This window comes from Heterocephalus glaber, unplaced genomic scaffold (assembly GCF_053883595.1).
Source record: "Heterocephalus glaber isolate CG9 unplaced genomic scaffold, H.glaber_assembly_v1.0 deba00001472, whole genome shotgun sequence".
NCBI lineage: Eukaryota > Metazoa > Chordata > Mammalia > Rodentia > Bathyergidae > Heterocephalus > Heterocephalus glaber.
This window is the reverse complement of record NW_028258315.1, coordinates 91,938,217-91,957,250: the sequence shown is the minus strand read 5'-3', so window position 1 is coordinate 91,957,250 and position 19,034 is coordinate 91,938,217. Positions and strand designations below refer to the sequence as shown.

At 39.3% G+C, this 19,034-nt stretch overlaps 1 protein-coding gene and 1 pseudogene across 39 annotated transcripts in view; one reads left to right on the top strand and one right to left on the bottom strand.

Annotated features, from left to right (window-relative positions):
* The window catches only part of Pbrm1 (polybromo 1), a 135,953-nt gene that overhangs the window by 116,736 nt on the left and 183 nt on the right, over positions 1 to 19,034 (bottom strand). For 9 of the 39 annotated variants that reach the window (XM_087182408.1, XM_087182430.1, XM_087182438.1 and 6 more), the window contains exons 1-5: positions 18,773 to 18,918; positions 16,278 to 16,359; positions 15,741 to 15,866; positions 13,682 to 13,834; positions 12,515 to 12,612 (exon numbers count right to left, since the gene is read on the bottom strand). In XM_087182408.1, the coding sequence (XP_087038534.1) occupies positions 12,515 to 12,612; positions 13,682 to 13,834; positions 15,741 to 15,788 (299 nt within the window). In that variant the 5' untranslated portion in view covers positions 15,789 to 15,866; positions 16,278 to 16,359; positions 18,773 to 18,918. Of the gene's footprint in view, positions 1 to 3; positions 134 to 12,514; positions 12,613 to 13,681; positions 13,835 to 15,740; positions 15,867 to 16,277; positions 16,360 to 18,772; positions 18,942 to 19,034 lie in introns of those variants that run through there. The other 30 variants (XM_087182412.1, XM_087182431.1, XM_087182440.1 and 27 more) reach the window with 16 other exon arrangements.
* Positions 1,761 to 3,495, top strand: LOC101697961 (histone deacetylase 2 pseudogene; annotated as a pseudogene).

Here is a 19,034-nt window from a genome sequence, read left to right as displayed (position 1 = left end):
CACCAAAGCAAGGTCTCAAAAAGAGACTCACAGAATGTGTAGCTCTGAGCAATATTGCTTCCCATAGAGTTGAGAAAGCATCTTCCAAAGAGGGGGGGATGATGCCTTGGGTACAAGGCTCACATCTTCAAGGCTGTAAGATAAAAATACTCCAGCATCCAAAGCCTGTATCCTTTGCCCCACAGTACTATGGAAAGGAGGCAGAAGAGGGACATACCTTACATGAAGGGTTTCCTGTACTCCAGCAGTTTGACGTTCTTCCATACAACATAATGGTTGGAAACACAGGCTTCATAAAAAGACCTGAGTCTGAACACTGGTTATCTTTTAGAAATTCTGAGAACTTATATAAGTTCTTATCAGAAAACTGTGATAGTATGTTATGTTTAAACAACATATAAACTGGATATGGTTCTGTGTCTAGCATGTGGTTAACAATAAAAATGGGCTTTTGTTATCTTATGCTAATTAAACCTCAGCTTTTGAGAGTACTTGTCATAAAGCAATTTAAACCTGGAGATAGTTACTCTATTTTAAAAATGGCTCTTCCTTGGGCTGGGGATTTAGCTCAGTGGTTCCGCTGCTTGCCTTGGAAGCACAAGGACCCGAGTTCGATCCCTGGTACAAAAAAAAAAAAAAAAAGGCTCTTCCTCTACGGCCATGACTCAATTGCAGGGCTCTCCTAATTCAGGAACATAATGGCACATCCTCAGTGGCTCTGCTCTCTGAGGTGAGAAATATGCCTTTAGCTCAACTCACCCTAGAGGTTGTTGGTCACCTGCTGTAGCATAAACAATCACAAATCAGTCCCATCAATCTTTTGTTACTCACTCTATTAGGTTCCCATAGCTGTTATAACAAATTACCAACACTAGACATATATTATTTTAGTTCTGGCAGCTGAAAGTTCAAAACAGGTCTCAATGGATTAAAACTAAGGTGCTGGGAGGGCTGCATTCTTTTTAGAGGTTTTAGTAAAGAATCTGCTTCCCTGCCTTTTCTAGCCTGCATTCCTTGATTTGTAGTGACTCCTATTACTCCAAGTTCAAACCCAGCATTATAGCAACTTCATTTCTCTGACTCTGTCTCCCTCTTCCCCATCTCGAGATCAATGATTATACTGGGCCCAAGTGGATAATTCAGGAGAATCTCTCCAAAAGTCAGCTATTTATCCAGTTTAATTCTCTTGTTCCTATGACCTAACATGGTCACAGGTTGGTTACACAGATTAGAACATGGATATATGTGGGGTTATTATTCTGCTTAGCGAGTGTGTTTTCAGAATAAGTAACTTTAACTGGCAGGATTTTGAAGGTAATGATAATATTTTGACAGCAAAACAGGAAGGATGAAACACAGCTTATCACAGGAACCTGTGTGCAAGATGTCTCTGCATATTTTTCAAAAGCTCATCTCTTGTTAACTATTACTGAGACAAATTCACTGGTATCTTAAAGGCTATTACAGTAACTTTTACAAAATATTTTCTCTCTCAAGGAACTAGAGGAGAAACAAACTATGCCCAATTATAGAAGGACAGAAATAGGAAACAGAACAGAAACAACGAAAGAGAACCAAGAACAGGCGAGGTGGCGCCCGGTTCGCGCTCTTGGCCCGGCAGGGAGGCCCCACGCCCCGCCCTCGGCGCTCGGCCTGTCCACCTCCCCGGCGGTGTGCCACCCTACCGGCCGCAGCCCTCTCTCTCTTCGCGATGAGCCGGCGGCGGCGGGAAGAAGAGCCAGGAGGCGGCGGCCGGGCCCATGGCGTACAGTCAGGGAGGCGGCAAGAAGAAAGTCCGCTACTACGCTACTACTATGACGGTAATATTGGAAATTATTACTATGGACAAGGTCATCCCATGAAGCCTCATAGAATTCGCATGACTCATAACTTGCTGTTAAATTATGGTTTATATAGAAAAATGGAAATATACAGGCCTCACGAAGCCACTGCTGAAGAAAAGACGAAGTACCATAGTGATGAATATATCAAATTTCTACAGTCCATACGACCAGATAACATGTCTGAGTCCAGTAAGCAGATGCAGAAATTTACTGTTGGGGAAGACTGTCCAGTGTTCAATGGACTCTGAATTTTGTCAGATCACTGGCGGCTCAGTTGCTGGGGCTTTGAAGATAAACCGGCAGCAGACTGATATGGCTGTCAACTGGGCTGGTGGATTGTATCATGCAAAAAAATTGAAGCGTCAGGATTCTGCTTGTCATCCTTGAATTACAAAAGTATCATCAGACAGCCTTGTATACTGATATAGACATCCATCATGGTGATGCTGTGGAAGAAGCTTTTTATACAACAGATTACATAATGACTGTTTCATTCCATAAATATGGGGAGTAGTTTACTGGCACAGGAGACAAGGGACATTGGTGCTAGGAAAGGCAAATACCACGCTGTCAATTTTCCAAGGAGAGAGAGTATAGATGAGTCTTATGGGCAGATATTTAAACTTATTATCTCAAAGGTGATGGAGATGTATCAGCCCAGTGCGGGGGTTTTGCAGTGTGGCGCAGACTCTTTATCTGGTGATAGGCTTGGTTGCTTCAATCTCACAGTCAAAGGTCATGTTAAGTGTGTAGAGGTTGTAAAAACTTTTAACTTGCCATTACTGATACCTGGGGGCAGTGGCTATACCATCCCCAATGCTGCTTGCTGTTGGACGTATGAGACTGCAGTGGCTCTCGATTGTGAGATGCCTAACGAGTTGCTATACAATGATTATTTTGAATATTTTGGACTCGACTTCAAACTGCATATGAGTCTATCAAACATGACAAATCAGAACACTCCAGAATATATGGAAAAGATAAAGCAGCGTTTATTTGAAAATTTGCACATGTTACCTCATCCACCTGGTGTCCAGATGCAAGCTATACTGGAAGATGCTGTTCATGAACACAGTGGTGATAAAGATGGAGAGATCCCAAAAAGAGGATTTCTATTTGAGCATCAGACAAGCGGATAGCTTGTGATGAAGAAGTCTCAGATTCTGGGGATGAAGGGGAAGGAGGTCGTAGAAATGTGGCTGATCATAAAAAAGGAGCAAAGGGGCCGGGGATTTAGCTCAGTGATTCTGCCACCTGCCTTGCAAGCACGAGGACCCGAGTTCGATCCCCAGTATCAAAAAAAGGAGCAAAGAAAGCTAGATACCAAAGGAGCCAAATCAGAACAACTCAGCAACCCTTGAATTGGAGAGTCTTCCCAATTTTAGAAAATCATTAATAATCGAGGAAACACTGGGATGAAAACTTTTCTTTTTTTTTTTTTCCCCATTAACTTTATTGGTACATTTTAGGTATAAAATACAGTTACATTCATCATTGGGATCTTGTACCTTTACATGAGTCTCTTGGTTCTTATTTTTTTTCCCCTTCCCCTGCCCTTCCTTCACCCACTCCACCCTTCCCTATTTGCAAAGACTTTGTTTCCATTTTTTTCCTCTTCTCATATTTTTTCCTTTCCCTTTTTTCCCTTCCCCTACCCCTCCCACTTCCCCTGCACCTTTAGACCTTTTCTTCCTGTTACACAATATCAGTTATACATTTTTAAAACTGCAATATTAAGATCTAGGAGACATTACCACAGATTTTACAGAATTTAAAAGGATATAGAAAGCATATTACAAAAATCTTTTTTGAAATAAATTTGACAACATCTAAGAAGTACCTTGTAGACAAATTAATGAAACTAATGGTGGAGGAAAGATAAAATTTGAATAGCACCTATTAAAGAAAGTATATCCCTAGCTTGAAAACCTACCTATATGACAACAGCAGGCTCATACACATTTTAACTGATAAATTATATCAAACAATTAAAGCAGAAAAAAGAAGGAACACTTCTCCCCTCATTTTAGGAACTCAACATTGTGCTAATCCTAAAACTGGATAAAGATAACAGAAGAAAAAAGTATGAACATAGATAGAAATTTGTTTAACAAAACAAACTATTAGAAGTCAGATCTGGCAGGATGGAGAAAGTGGTTTTGTTATAGGGATGGCAGTGTTGGTTCAGCACTGGAAGATCCACCCCCAAAAGTCATCATTTTAACAGAGGAAAGGAAAAAGCCATATGATCCTGTCACTAGTTGAAGAAAAAGTGTTGGACTAAATTCTACAGCTGTTCATGGTAAAAACTATCAGGAGACTAGAAGTAGAACAGAACCTTCTCAACAGATTAAAGACATGTACTCCATACTTCTAGCGAGAACACCTTATATGAATGGAGAAGACACAATGCTTTCTCCTTAAGGTGGGGAACAAGGGCAGATATGCCTACTCTTCATCTGTCCATTAAACTTTGAAACCTAGGCCGCACCAAAATAGTCTGGCAATAAAATGACACAATTAGGATAGGATTGGCACGGCAGAAGCAAAATCTTTATATGTAGATGAAATGATCATCTACAGAGAAAATACTAAGAAATCTCTAGGAGCCCCTAGAACTTGTACTTGAATTTAGCAGGATTAGAAAACACAAGGTATGTATAAAAATTCAGGTCTGTGTATACTTGCTATAAATGAAGAATTGGATATTGAAATTTAAAAGTTATGTAGGAGTACAAAGGACCTAGAAAAGTTAAAAACAAAAACAAAAACAGTGTTGGAAGACGTTTAGTACCTAATTTTAAGACTTTTTCTAAAGCTACAGTAATCAAGGCAGTGTTGGTGTAAGGAAAGACATATACATCATTGGAATAAAACAGAGAATCTAGAAATAGAACCACACATATATGGTCCACTGAGTTTTGAAAGATTATTTAACATTAGCATTTTATAGAATATAAACTCAATTCAAGAGCCGAGGTAGAGAGAGTGTTTGCAGCAAACGGCACTAGAACACCTGGTATCCGTATATAAAAAATTAACGTCAACCCTTTTTTTCCATACATGAAAATAACTTGAAGGGATCTATGAACCTAAATAAGAAAGCCTAAAAGTATAAAACTTTAAGAAGAAATTATAAGGGAAAATGTTTATGAATTCAGGGTAGGCAAGAACTACCTAGGATACAAAAGCCATGATGTATAAAAGAAAAAAATTGATAAATGAGATTCCATCAAAATTTAGAACTTTAAATGACATCATTAAAATGAAAAGTAGTCCTTAAACAGACCATATTGACAATGCATATAACCTATGACCAGAATATATAAAGAATTTTTAGAGCTCATTAATAGACAACCCAATTAAAATGTAGACATAAGATGATAAATAGCCAGTATATCACAAGGAATGGTGTGCAACTCTAGAATCAGAAAAATACTAATCAGTACAATAACAAGATTGAATTATACACTCATTAGAGAGATGAAGTTAAAAGTTTTAAAAGCCTTGTCATGACTTTTTCTTTTTGCTGGATTCTCCCCCTTTGTGTTTAATTTGTCACGCCCAATGGATTCATTCTGCTGGGTTTCCTGGGGTTGTGATCCTCATTGTCTTTTCCTAGGGTATTGTCTAAAATTTTCTGGAGTGCTGGTTTGGTATTCATGAAGTTCGAGAGGTGGTCTTTATCATGAAAGTAATCTTATTTCTCCATCAATTTTGAAAGATAGTTCTTCAGGGTACATCAATCTGGGTTGGAGGCTGTTTTCCTTTAGGGCTTGAAATATATCACTCCAAGCTCTTCTTGCCTTGAGGGTTTGGATTGAGAAGTCTGCTGTGATTCTGATGGGCTTTCCTTTGTATGTGATTTGTTTCTTTTCTCTCACTGCTTGTAGAATTTTGTTCTTCTGTTGGATTTCTGGAATCCTAACTATTATATGCCTATGTGATTTTTTTTTTGATCAAAGCTATTTGGAGTCCTATATGCCTCATTTATCTGTATGTCAAGTTCTTTTCCCCTCCTTGGGAAGTTTTCTGCCATCACTTCTGTGAACAGTTTTCTTATGTCATCTGTACTCTCTCCTCTTTCTTCATTGACTCCAATCAGTCTTATGTTATTCTTCTTTGCATTGTCTAGCAGCTGCTGGATTGATTTCTTGTGTTCCCTTACAATTTTAAAGCAATTTTTCTTTTCCTGGTCACTAATTGCAATCTTATCTTCTATATGTGAAATTCTATCCTCACATTGGTTCATTCTGCTGCCCAGTCTTTCGATGTAGTTTTTAATCTCTTGGAAATCTGTTTGTATCTGTTTTATGGATTCCATTTGTTTCCTATGTTGGGATTCCATCATGTTCCACAGATCATCTATTTTTTTATCTGTGTCCTCTCTAGATTTATTAATCATGTCTTGCACCATGAGCAAAATCTTTGCTGTTATCTGAGTAATTATTTCTGATTTCATTTTTCCCAGATCCTCTTTTGTTGCCAGTTCAGAGAGTCCAGGTGGTTGAGTATCAGTGTTCCATCTCGTTTCCCTTTGGGGTTGCTGTAGGTGATCTGGAAGTCTGTTTTTGAGGCTTGTTTATGTGTCTTCTCATTTCCACGGGGTGTGTGTGTGTGTGTGTGTGTGTGGTGTGTGTGCTTCTGGCGACCACGTGGCTCACCTTCTCTGCCCTAGGAGCTTGGGATGGCAGCAGGGGAGCTTCCTTCCAGGTTCTGGGACCGGCTGAGCTTCTCTGCCCTAGGAGCTTGGGATGGTGGCAGGGGAGCTTCCTTCCAGGTGCTGGGACCGGTTCACCTTCTCTGCCCTAGGAGCCTGGGATGGAAGCAGGGAGCTTCCTTCTGGGGGCTTGGACCGGCTCACCTTCTCTGCCCTAGAAGCCTTGGATGGCATCGGGGGAGCTTCCTTCCAGGTGCTGGGACCAGCTCAGCTTCTCTGCCCTAGGAGCCTGGGATGGAAGCAGGGAGCTTCCTTCCGGGTGCTGGGACCAGCTCACCTTCTCTGCCCTCAGAGCCTGGGATGGAGGCAGAGAGCTTCCTTCCAGGTGTTGAGACCAGCTGAGCTTCTCTGTCCTAGGAGCCTGGGATGGAGGCGGGGAGCTTCCTTCCGGGTACTGGGACCGGCTCAGCTTCTCTGCCCTAGGAGCCAAACTTTTCTTTTTGAAGACTTTGAGTTTCATTTTATACTACTTTGGTGTGGATTGTATTTATTTTCAAAATGGCTTTTTTGTTTTGTTTTGTTTTTCTTGCCAAATTTTATTGTGAGTTTTTCTAATTATGAAGCAAAATTTCTTTTCTCCACCATGCTTTATGTGATAGTTTTTAAAACTGATGTGAGTTATTATGTCAAAAACTGATCTATTAAAGTAATTGGCCTTTCTGAGCTGATTTTTCCATCTTTTGTAATTACCTTTATTAAAAAATTGTACTTGAAAAAAAAAGAATCAACAGAAAATAATAAAACTAAGAGTTTTTTTTGGGAGACAACAAAATTAATAGTCTTAGCTAGATTAAGGAAAATAGAAAGCTCAAATAATGAAAATCATAAATGGAAGAAGGGGCATAATAACCAAAGGCACTAGAGGAAAAAGGATCATGACAGGGTATTATGAAAAACCGGATGACAGAAATAAAAGGATAGGATAAAAGAAAAGGATAATTTCCTAGAAATATACAACCTACCAAGACTGAAAAAGAAGAAATAGCCCGAAGAGACATACAATACAAAAACTGAGTTAGTAAGAAAAACCTTGGAGCCAGGCATGGTGGCACATGCCTGTAATCCCAGCATACAGGAGGCTTCGGCAGGAGGATAGCTGTGAGTTTGAGGCCAGCCTGGATTACACAGTGAGATCAAGGCCAGCCCAAACTATACAGTGAGACCTTGCATCAAAAACCCTAAATAAATATTGATCCCTAGTACTGGGAAAATAAACAAATAAGAAAAACCTTGGACTTGATATTTTCATGGGTCAATTCTATCAAACACTTAAAAGAACATTAATCCTTTCAAACTTATCAAAAAATGAAAAGGGGGGGGGGGATTTAGCTCAGTGGTTCACCTCCCCAGCGTGAGGTCCCGAGTTCAATCCCTGGTACCAAAACAAAAACAACATCAACAACAACAACAAAAAAAAAATCAAAGGAAAGGATCACTTCCTAACTCATTCTACGGAGCAAACTTTGCCCTGACACCAGACAAAGACAACAACAAGAAAACTACAGATCAATATCCCTTATGAGCACTGATACAAAAGTCCCCAAATATATGACCAAATTGCAATGACTAGAACATTAACAGGATTACACATCATGACCAAGTAAAATTTATTCTTGGGATGTTAAAGATGGTTCAGTATACACAAATTGGGCCAGGTATAGCTGAGGCAGGAGGACTGCAAGTTCTGAGCCCAGCCAGGGCAACACAGTGAGATCCTATCTCAAAATTAAAAAGTAAAAGGAAAGGCAGTGGGAGTCGGGGACACAGCTCAATGTGAAGGCCCTGGGCTCGATACCAAGGCCCAGGACTCAGTACTCTGTACAACAAAAACAAAACAAAACAAAATAACTGCCAGACTAGGGGCCGGGGATTTAGCTGAGGTTCTGCTGCCTGCCTTGCAGGTGCAAGGACCAGAGTTCGATCTCCGGTACCAAAAAAAACCTGCCAGACTGATTAATGTGATACACCAAATTAACAGAATGAAGGAAAATAACCACAATCACATGATCAACTTAACTAATGCCAAAAAACATTTGACTAAACTAAACAAGCTTTCATGATAAATAGTAAATTGGGAATAAAAGAAACTATCATGACATAATAAAAGTCACATAGAAAAAGCCCATAACAAATATAGTCCATTCCTCCAAAATCAGGGCTAAGAGAATCATGCCCACTCCCACCACTTCTATTCAACACAGCACTGGACGTTTTAACTAGAGCAATGAGGCAAGAAACAGAAAGGAGGCATCCAATTGGAAAGGAAGAAATAAAACAATCTGTTTGGAGATGATTTGATTTTTTTCTGTAGAAAATCCTAAAGATTTACACATGCTTCAAATATCCTCTCCAAAAAAATACTTGAAGTAAGTGAATTCAGCAAAATTACAGGATCCAAAATCAATATATACAAAAATCTGTTGCATTTCTATGTTAAAAATGAACAATTTAAAAAGATATTAAGAAAGCAATTCTTTTATAATAAAAAAGAAAAAATTTGTAGAAAAAAAGTGAAAGCATTGTGTACTGAGAACTACACAACATTGCTGAAAGAAATTAAAAGACAATAGAAGAAAAGGAATGATATCAAATGTTCGTGGACTGAAGACTTGGCATTTTAAAAATGCAACCTAGCCAGGGATTTAGCTCAGTGGCGCTTGTGCCTGCCTCACAAGCACAAGGTCCTGAGTTCAATCCATGGTACCAGAAAATAAATAAATAAATAAATAAATAAATAAATAAATAAATAAATAAATAAAATGCAACCTAAAACTTTATATAGATTCAATATAATCCCTATCAAAATTCCAACAGCATTTTTGCAAAAACAGAAAAATGCATCCTGAAATTCATGCAGAATTTCAAAAGGCATCAAAACAGACATGGGTCAGGCACAGTGGTACAGGCCTACATCTCAGTGCTTGGGAGACTAAGGCATGAGGTTTCCAAGTTTGAGGTCAGCTTGGGTTACACAGTGAATTAAGAGACTATTCTGGGCTACACAGCGATTTTGAGACCAGCTCAGGCTACTCAGCAAGACCCTGTCTCAAAACAAAAAACACAGCAGTCTTGAAAGAGAATAACAAAGCTAGAGAACTCATACTTCCTAGATTCAAAACTTACTACTTAGTATTGGGGATAATTTCTGAGAAATACATTATGAGTTAATTTTGCTATGAGAACATCATAAAATCAACTTACACAAACCAAGATGGTTATAATGTCACTAAGTAATATACTTTTATGGGAACACTACTGCATATGCCATCTATCAGTTATTGAAATGTTATCAGGTACATCACTGTACAAAGTTACAATAAAATAGTGTGTAACACACATATAAATTAATGGAATAGAAGAGATTTCAAACATAAACCCTTGGGGGGGCCGGGGATTTAGCTCAGTGGTTCTGGCGCCTGCTGTGCAAGTGCAAGGTCACGAGTTTGATCCCTGGTACCAAAAAAAAAAACAAACCATAAACCCTTGGGTATATGGTCAAATGAGTTGTTTTTCTTACTTTTGAGAAGGGTTTCGCTAAGTTGCTAAATTGCCCAAGCTGGTCTGGAACTTGTGATCCTCCTGCCTCAGCCTCCCAGAGATTACAGGCATGTATCATCACAGCTAGCTTCAAATGATTTTTGACAAGGGTACCAAGACCTTTCAATGAAGAAAGGACAGTCTTTTTAACACATGGTCTGGGAAAGCCGAATACCCACATGTAAAGAAGAAAGCTGGACACTTACTTTACACCAAATATAAAAGGTAACTCAAGCTGGCACTGTGAGCACACCTGTAATCTTGGCATGCTGGAAAGATGAGGCAGGTGGAACACAAATTCAACCCCAGTCTGTGCAATTTAGCAAGACCCATATCAAAATAAAAAATAAAAAGGGCTGGGATGTAGCTCAGTGTGAAGGAACTGGGTTCAATCCCAAATATCAGAAGAAAAAAAAAAGATTAATTCAAAATGGGCTCAAAATGGACTAAAGTTTTAAAATAAGAGCTAAAATTGTAAGATATACAGCAAAACTTTCATGACACTAGATTTGGCACTAATTTCTTAAATATGACACCAAAGGCAAACTAGGCTTCATGAAAACCTTCAAAAGGCCATATTAACAGAGTGAACAGGCAACATACATATGTAGGAAAGTATTTCCCAATCATATATCTGATAAAGAGATCAAATCCAAACTATATAGAAAATTCCTAAAACAAAAAACAAAACAAAACAAAAATCCCAAAACTTCAAAAATGGGCAAGGGACTTGCATATTTCCCCCAAAATGATGTACAAATGGCCATGAAAAAAGTGCTCAAAATCATTAATTACTGAGATGCTAATCAAAACACAATGGTACCTCCTACCCATTAGAAGGGCTACTATAGAAAACAAGGACAGAAAAAAGGAGGGGGGACAGAGGGACAGCAGGGATAGATTCTTTTTTTTCTTTTGAGATAGCATCTATGTAACTGTAGTTCAGGCTGGCCTTGAACTCACTATGTAGCCCAGCCTGGCCTTGAACTCACGGTGATCTTCCTGCCTCAGACTCCCAAATGCTGGGATTATAGGTATGCACCACCACACCTTGGCAACAGGGATAGATTCTGAGAAATACACTGTTAGACCATTCATTACTGGCAAGGACTTGAAGAAATTAGAACTCTTGTTGCACTGTTGGTGGAAATGTTAAATGGTATCACTGCTATTTATCACAGTATGGGACATGCTCAAAAAACTAGGAGAATTAACAAATGATTCAGCAATCCCATTTCTGGGTATTTATTTAAAAGAGGTGAAAACAGGATCTTAAAGATGTATTTGCACACCTACATTCACTTTAGCATTATTTACAAAAGCCACAAGGTGGAAGCAATACTAGAGTCTACTTACTGATAGATGAGTGGATAAACAAAATGGGATATACACATACAATGGAAGGAAATCCTGTCATATGCTACAATATGGGTGAATAATCTTGAGGGCAATATGCTAAGTAAAATGAGTCAGTGTTATGGTTTATATCTAGAGGTCTCCCTAAGGCCTCATGTGTGCATAGGTAGAACTTTTGGGAGGTACTGGATCATGGGGATGTGATACTTATCAGCCAACTAAGTACACTGATGAATTTATAGCTAAATATGATTTGGGAGGTTAAGTGTGGTTGGAGGAGGTGGGTCACTAGGCGCATGGCCTGAAGGGTCTATCTCCTTTCCTCCTCCCTTGATCTCTCTCTGCTTCCTGCTACCATGCCAGGAGCTCCTACTCTTCTGCCATGCCCCTCTGCCTGGGACCTAGCCAACAATGGACTCAAATCTGTACAAACTGAGGCCTCCCCCCAAAAAAATCTTTCCTCCTTCAAGTTGTGGGTGTCGGGTGGTATATCTCAGTGATAAGAAAGTAACTAAGACAGCCAGTCATAAAAAGACAAATACTGGGGCCGGGGATTTAGCCCAGTGGTTCCGTCGCCTGCCTCGCAAGCGCAAGGACCTGAGTTTGATCCCCAGTACCAAAAAAAAAGACAAGTACTGTATAATTCTATATATTTGAGGTATCAAAAATAGTGAAATTCATAGAAAACAGAATTGTACTTGCCAGGGGATAGAAGGAGGGGAAAATGGGTAATTGTTTAATGTTGAACAGAGTTTCAGTTTTGTAACATGGAAAAGTTCTGGAGGCTGTTGCATGACAATGTTAATATACATAACACTTACTGAACTGTATACTTAAAAAGGGTTACGACTATAAATCTCATGTTTTATTATCATGTTTTTTAGAAATATTAAATTTTTTTTTTAAAAAGCTTTACTGTTATCTTCACAACTAAGATTAAAGTTGGACCCCAGTATCATTTAAGGCATTCCTTCCAAAGAAAAACTAAATTATGAATTACTTTAAACAGGGATCTTGGACCAAATCCTCCAACTGTACTGATGTATTTCTAACTCACCTTCGCTTTGGTGCCCTAATGAAGAGTTCACAAAGAAGTCTGCCTTGTTCATCCTTATAGTCTCGGATGGTGTTGTAGAGTTCATGGCATACAGCAATCTACACATAAGAGAAGAAAAGTCACCAAAAAAAGTAAACAGAAAGCCAGTCTAGGCATAAGAACTATAGACTAGGGTTGGGGATTTAGCTCAGTGGTTCTGACACCTGCCTTGCAAGCGCAAGGTCCAGAGTTTGATCCCTGGTACCAAAAAAAAAAAAAAGAATTACAGACTACTCTAAAATTAAAATAAATCTTTTTGAACTACAAAAGGCAAATAGAGAAGAAAAGGGACGAATCCCCAAATTAGCAGATGAGAATTCAAGTCTGAAATAATGCTGTATGTCTCCTTCAAAATAATCTAATTGGTTAAGTTTCTGGTATCTTTCATCAGATATATGCTACTGGTTATTTTTTCTTTTAAATTAAATCTGTTAAAAAAATTAAATCTGTTCATATCATTCTCTTGCTTAAAATCACCCAATAAAGTGGTTTGCATTACACAGAAAATAAAATCTAAATTCCTAACACTGCCTACAAGGCCTTACATACTCTGGCTGGTGGGAACTCAACAGTTTCCTCCTTCTTAACCATTTTTCTATAATCACAATATACCAAACCATCCCTAATCCAGACCCTCTGCATGATTGGTTGTATTTTTACACAGATTATCCCAGAAGATTCAGGACAAAACAGTTAAATCACCCAAACTTTTCTTATTATCACTAGCTGATGATATTATTATTTGTTCACTTTTTACACTGTTTCCCCCACCTTGGAATCTAAGTTCCATGTGAAAAATGGGCTTGCCTCACACATATCTATATCCCAATCACCAGAATATGCTTATCACATGACAGGCACACAATTATCTGTTAAGTGAACACATGCCACGAAATTTTTTTTTTTTGCAGTACCAGGGATTGAACTCAGGACCTTTCATTTGCCAGGAAGGCACAGTGCCACTGAGTTACATCCTGTCCCATACTATAAGACTTTTGACTAAATAGATATTTTTCCTAAGAAAAAAGTTAATTGGAAAAAGAAATGAAGAAACCTTGTATCTCGAACACTTCACCATAAAAGGGTAGGGAAATCACGGGGAAAGCAGTCAGAAACTGTACCACTCACAGGATCAACTGTTGGAAGATTGGACAGTCTCCTCCTTTTCCTGCTTGGGCCTGGTGTGGGCACAGAATGGTGTCCGTCATCAAAGTCCCCGCTGACACTGCTAGATGGAGAGGTAGCTCTTCTTCTCTTGGAACCCATGGAATCCAACTTCTTCTATAAGAAATAATTAGCCTCATTGTTATATTTAAATTCTAACTCTGCCACCAAGCCTTCAATTGGTCACCTGCCACCAAACTGTCTCCTTGACTCAAGAGGATATTTTGTCTGTTGCAAAGGAGGATAACGGGCTGTAGGTTTGTTGTACTTTCAATTTTGATGATTCAACCACTTTGGCCCCCATATTTATCCTGGACTGGCATTTTCCAAACCACGTGTAGTGATACAGTAGTGCCCTGGAGGTTCTGATCCCTAAGCCCCTGAAGTATTGATCCCTAAGCCCCTGTGGCAACCAGGCAGCCCTCAGAGACAGAGGCTCCAAAATAGTAACTATTGGGCCAGGGATTTAGCTCAGTGGTTCCGCCGCCTGACTCAAAAACACAAGGACCTGAGTACCACAAAACACAAAACAAAACAAGGGTTAACAAAATAGTAACTGTTGGTGTCAGCAGCCTCATCTGTTTTCCTGTGTGCTTTGCAATTATGATCATTTTCCAAGTGGGCCATGATGTGGAAAAGACCAGGAAACAGTGCATAAGGCAAATAAGGGGGGGGGGGTACTGGAAAGTTATCTCTTTAGCATTTTAGATTTATCCTTAAAATGAACACCTTGAAAATGAAGTTTCCATACTCATTACAGCAAGATCCACAGGATATACCCCTACAAAAAACTTATAACTTGTCATACATAGGCAGAATAGCAAAATGGGGCTTTGAAACTTCTGTTAATCCAGACTACCTCCTCTACAGTTATATGATATGCTCTATACCTGAAAATGATTTTTTCCAGTACTGGGGATCGAACTCAGGCAGGCTTGCCAGGCAGGTGCGGCACCACTGAACTAAATCCCCAGTCCCTATACCTGCAAAATTTGAAATCATAACTTTAAGTCTAACTAGATCAGTGATAGTGGACCTTTCAGTGTTCAATAATACAGCCTGCTGCGGCATTCACCACCACTGGACTAAATGATATGCCTCACCTCGTAAGCAAGCTTTTAGGTTCTGCTTGGGTGTTCAGAAACACAAAAATACCTGTTTTTGCTTTGTTTTGCAGCAGTTTTAGGCTGGTTGCTAAGAAACTAATCTTAGCACAATTTTATAAATACATGCATTTGACTGTAACATAAAAAATAGAATGACTGAAAGAATCTCCTACAGTTACAGAGAAATGGTATACCCTCAAAAAGTCTACAATACTCTGGGGATGTAGCTCAGCAGCCGCTGCACCTGTCCAGCAAGCACAAGGTCCTGAGTTTGATCCCTGGTAAAGGGGGGGGGGGGTGTCCACAAGGCTTATGCAATGTAATAGCAGTACTGAATGGTATACTGTAATTTCAGAAGTCTTTTTCTAAAGCTAGACAAAACAGATTCCAGTTTCAGTCATCAATGTTCATATTCAGGAAACTAAAAATGAATAGGAACAGTAGAACATTGGCTGCCAGTAGTGCTAGGAGAAAAATTGGGGATCTCCAGGAAACTGAAAACAGGAGCAAATTACACAAAAAATCCTGTTAAGCAACTAAGAAACAAGAGGAATCTCATATGTCTTCATCCCAAATAAAGTATACATGGTGTTTAAAACAATTCACCATCATGATGTTCCCTTAGGCTTTGGATGCTGTTAATATATCAGTTTGAAGTTGGCTAAAAACTTCCAAAAGCTTAAAATAAGGACAGCCAAGTTTTGTCACTATTTGTTCAGCTAACAAATTGGCCAAAATTCAAGTTAAAGGAATTAAGGACCAATCCATTGTAAAAGAGCTAAGACAAGGACACAGGTGAATTTGATGAACACAGGAGGGACCTTTTATGGAGAGGATAATAAAAATTTAAGAGAGATGGAAGGGAGAAGGCAAGGAAAGACAGAAAAGGGAAAGGGTGTAGATAATCAGTAATTTACCAGCTTTACCAGAGCACAACCAGCGCCTCGAAAAGCCAGTCTCCTCATTATGTCTGAATGCCAACTGAAGCCAGTGAGAGAAGGCAGGACTTTAGAAGGACTGATTCAGTGTTAGTAAATTCAAAACTGAAAGAGAAGGCAGAGAAAAGGGAAATCGAAAAGAAGAGTCAGAAGAAGAAAAATGAGTACAGATAGAAAACATTCAAATAAACTGCTCAGAAAGATAATGAAAACTACAGAAAACAGGTATATCAGTTCACTTATGTCTACCAAACTGCTTCAGAGGCTCAGGAACTAACAGTACCTGACATTTCCTCTATTTTGTTTATTTTTGTGATAGTGTCTCACCACGTAGTTCAGGGTGGCCTTGAACTTATTATGTAGCCCAGGCTGGCCTCAAACTTGTGGAAATCCTCCTGACTCAACCTCCCGCGTTCTGAGATTACAGGCATGTGCCATCAACCAGGCTCATTCCATTTTAAAACCAAATACTTTCATATGCTTAAAGATGTCACACTGAGGTTCCCCTTTACTCACATGGAATGACTGTCAATTCCAGGAATGAAGCATGCCTGCCCAAATGCCTCCTAGTCAATAAGAGCAGAGTTCAATCACAGAGCTGAAAAGGAGAGTGAACACATGTGTGAGGCTCACATGTGACACCGCGCATTAGCAAGGCTGGAACAAACCAAGAATGGCTCATATGTGCAGAGTCTGGAAAATCCCTCCCCTCCTCTCCCAAAATTCAGAAAAACACAACACTCTTTCCTATTTGTACTGGGAAGACATCACATATAAGCTTACCGAAGTTTCTTTTTTGGTACCAGGGATCGAACTCAGGACCTTGCACTTGTGAGGCAGGCGCCAGAACCACCTAGCTAAATCCCCAGCCCCTACCAAGGTTTCTTAAAAAAGCCTTCCACTATTTTGGCAGTTCAAAATTATTTTTATAAATAATCCACTGAAAATCAAATGACAAAACATGTAAATCACTAGTATAAGTACGTTGTTTAGATGACACCCTATCCAAAACTCCTGGAAGCATTAATTTACTTTGGAAAGATTAGAAAAACATGCAAAATAAGAATAATTATTAAAAATTTTGAATCCAAAGAGTACATTTTTTTTTTCCAGTACCAGGGATCAAACTCAGGACCTTGCGCTTGCGAGGCAGACGCGGTGCCACTGAGCTACATCCCCAACCCCAAGAATACATTTTAATATGTAATTTGGAAGTTTGGCAACAAAGGGAATGTGCTGAGATCAGAAGATTAGGAGCTCCATATCTTCAACCTCTCTCATCCTACTTGAGTTACACCCCCTCAGATCTGTTTCATTTCTAAACTGAGAACAAGAAAGTGTACACATATCCTTTTGGACTGTTTTGACAGTGAAAAGAGACAATATACAAGAAATCACTTTGAAACTTCAAACCACAACTCTAGGACTACATGCTCCCTGTGCACAAAATGTCATTTTTTTTGTAGCCTTGTCCTATAGAACAATATTGGATATAGGTTGCTCTATTTTAATAAACAATGAAAATGCACTGAAGTGAGACCTTTAAAATAAACATTGATGTCGATGTGTGTAGTTTAAAAAGGCAGCCCTTCAATAATTCTTTTATCACAAAGAGGAAAACAACAGCCCAGCTCTGTAGTGCCTACCTGTTCTCCCAGCACTCTGGGAGGCTGAGGCAGATGGACTGCAAATATGAGCCTTGCCTGGGCATCTTAAGACCCTGTCTCAAAAAATAAAAAAGGCCTGGTGATGTGGCTCAGTGTGAAGGATCAGGTTGGGGGAGAAGGAAAGAAACAGATTTTGTAGTTCAGGTGTAAGTCACAAGTCCAAAAGTCTGATAACCAATGATAATTTACCGGAAGCAGTACAGAACATGTAATAATGTGTAACTGGGAGAATACTGACTCATACCCAAATCGTATATTCTGACAATATATAAATTTTTAGTATTCTCCTGTGTTTCCGAGGATAATTCAGTACTGTAACACTGCTTAAAATAAAAATCTTGGAAAACAGAACTCAAAGGCAAAACATAGAAACAGAAGAACACCGATACAGCAATCCTATTTCCCAGAGGAAAACCACCCTTTATCATTTAAGTTCAGAGTTTTTCATATTTATACCTTAGTTACCTACTTTTCTTAAATAAATGTGAACAAATCATATACACTATTTTGTAGCCTGTGTTTTAACTAAGAAAAAATTCTTCCAAGTCAACATTCTTCCTCATGTTTAATGGCTTGTTAGCAATTTATCATATACATAAATATACTACAATTTACTTACATTGCAGGTTTTGGTAAAAATTATTATTTGAGGTATTTTTGTATACTCTTAAATTCCAAGAAAGTGGTCAAGGCCCTTCCATCGACCCACACACATTTGCTACCGTTTTAACCCTAAATACATCTTCAAAATATGCTTTCCAATCTTCTATTTTAGATCTTAAGATTCAAACTATGATCAAATGGTTAACAATTACCAAAGTAAAAGCTATACTTCTATTTAATATTTGTATTAAGTCCAAATTGCTTCCGAATTACATTTGGAGAAAAGCGTACTACTAAATGGGGAGGGGGGGCCACTAAAATCATTTTTGAGAAGTCCAGGTTAAAATGTTTTACTTCAACATATGCTACTATATCACTGTAAAAATTTCTACACTCTACTATTTGTCATTTATTTCTCAAGATTTCTTCTATATTTTTGCAACCTTCTTCCCCTTAAAATCAAAATTACTTTCGTATAATAACAAAACTGCTTCCCTTCAAGAAAACTTATAAAAAATATTTTATAATCAAAGAATAGTTTTTAAAACCCCAATTCTTTGTAGTATTGCAGTCGAAAAGTTGAAATATCTGGTCTATTCCGAATATAGGTACCACTGAAAAATACTCGGCTTGAACAAATCACACGGCAAGCGAAATTTCTTAGGAGAGTTTGTCGAACCGTCAAGAAATAAGAACCAAATGAGGCCCCATGTTGCGGAAGAAAAGGAGGACTTTCCTGACCTGTCACTGATACGGGACTAAGGGAAACGTTGACAGCTTTGAAGCTGTCCCGCGATCAGCGGGAAAGGGGCGCGGGAGCTTCCGGGCCCTGGCGCGCCTTTGTCCCGGCCAGCAGGTGCGGCGAGGCAGCTGGGCCCGCGCGAGGGCCGTCGCGCCCCGCCCCGATCCGCCCCACGCCGCGCCCGGCCCGACCCGAGCGAGCGTCCTCACGGCTGGGGCGGGGCCTCCTCCCGCCCGCCCGGGCCCACACAAAGGCCTGGCG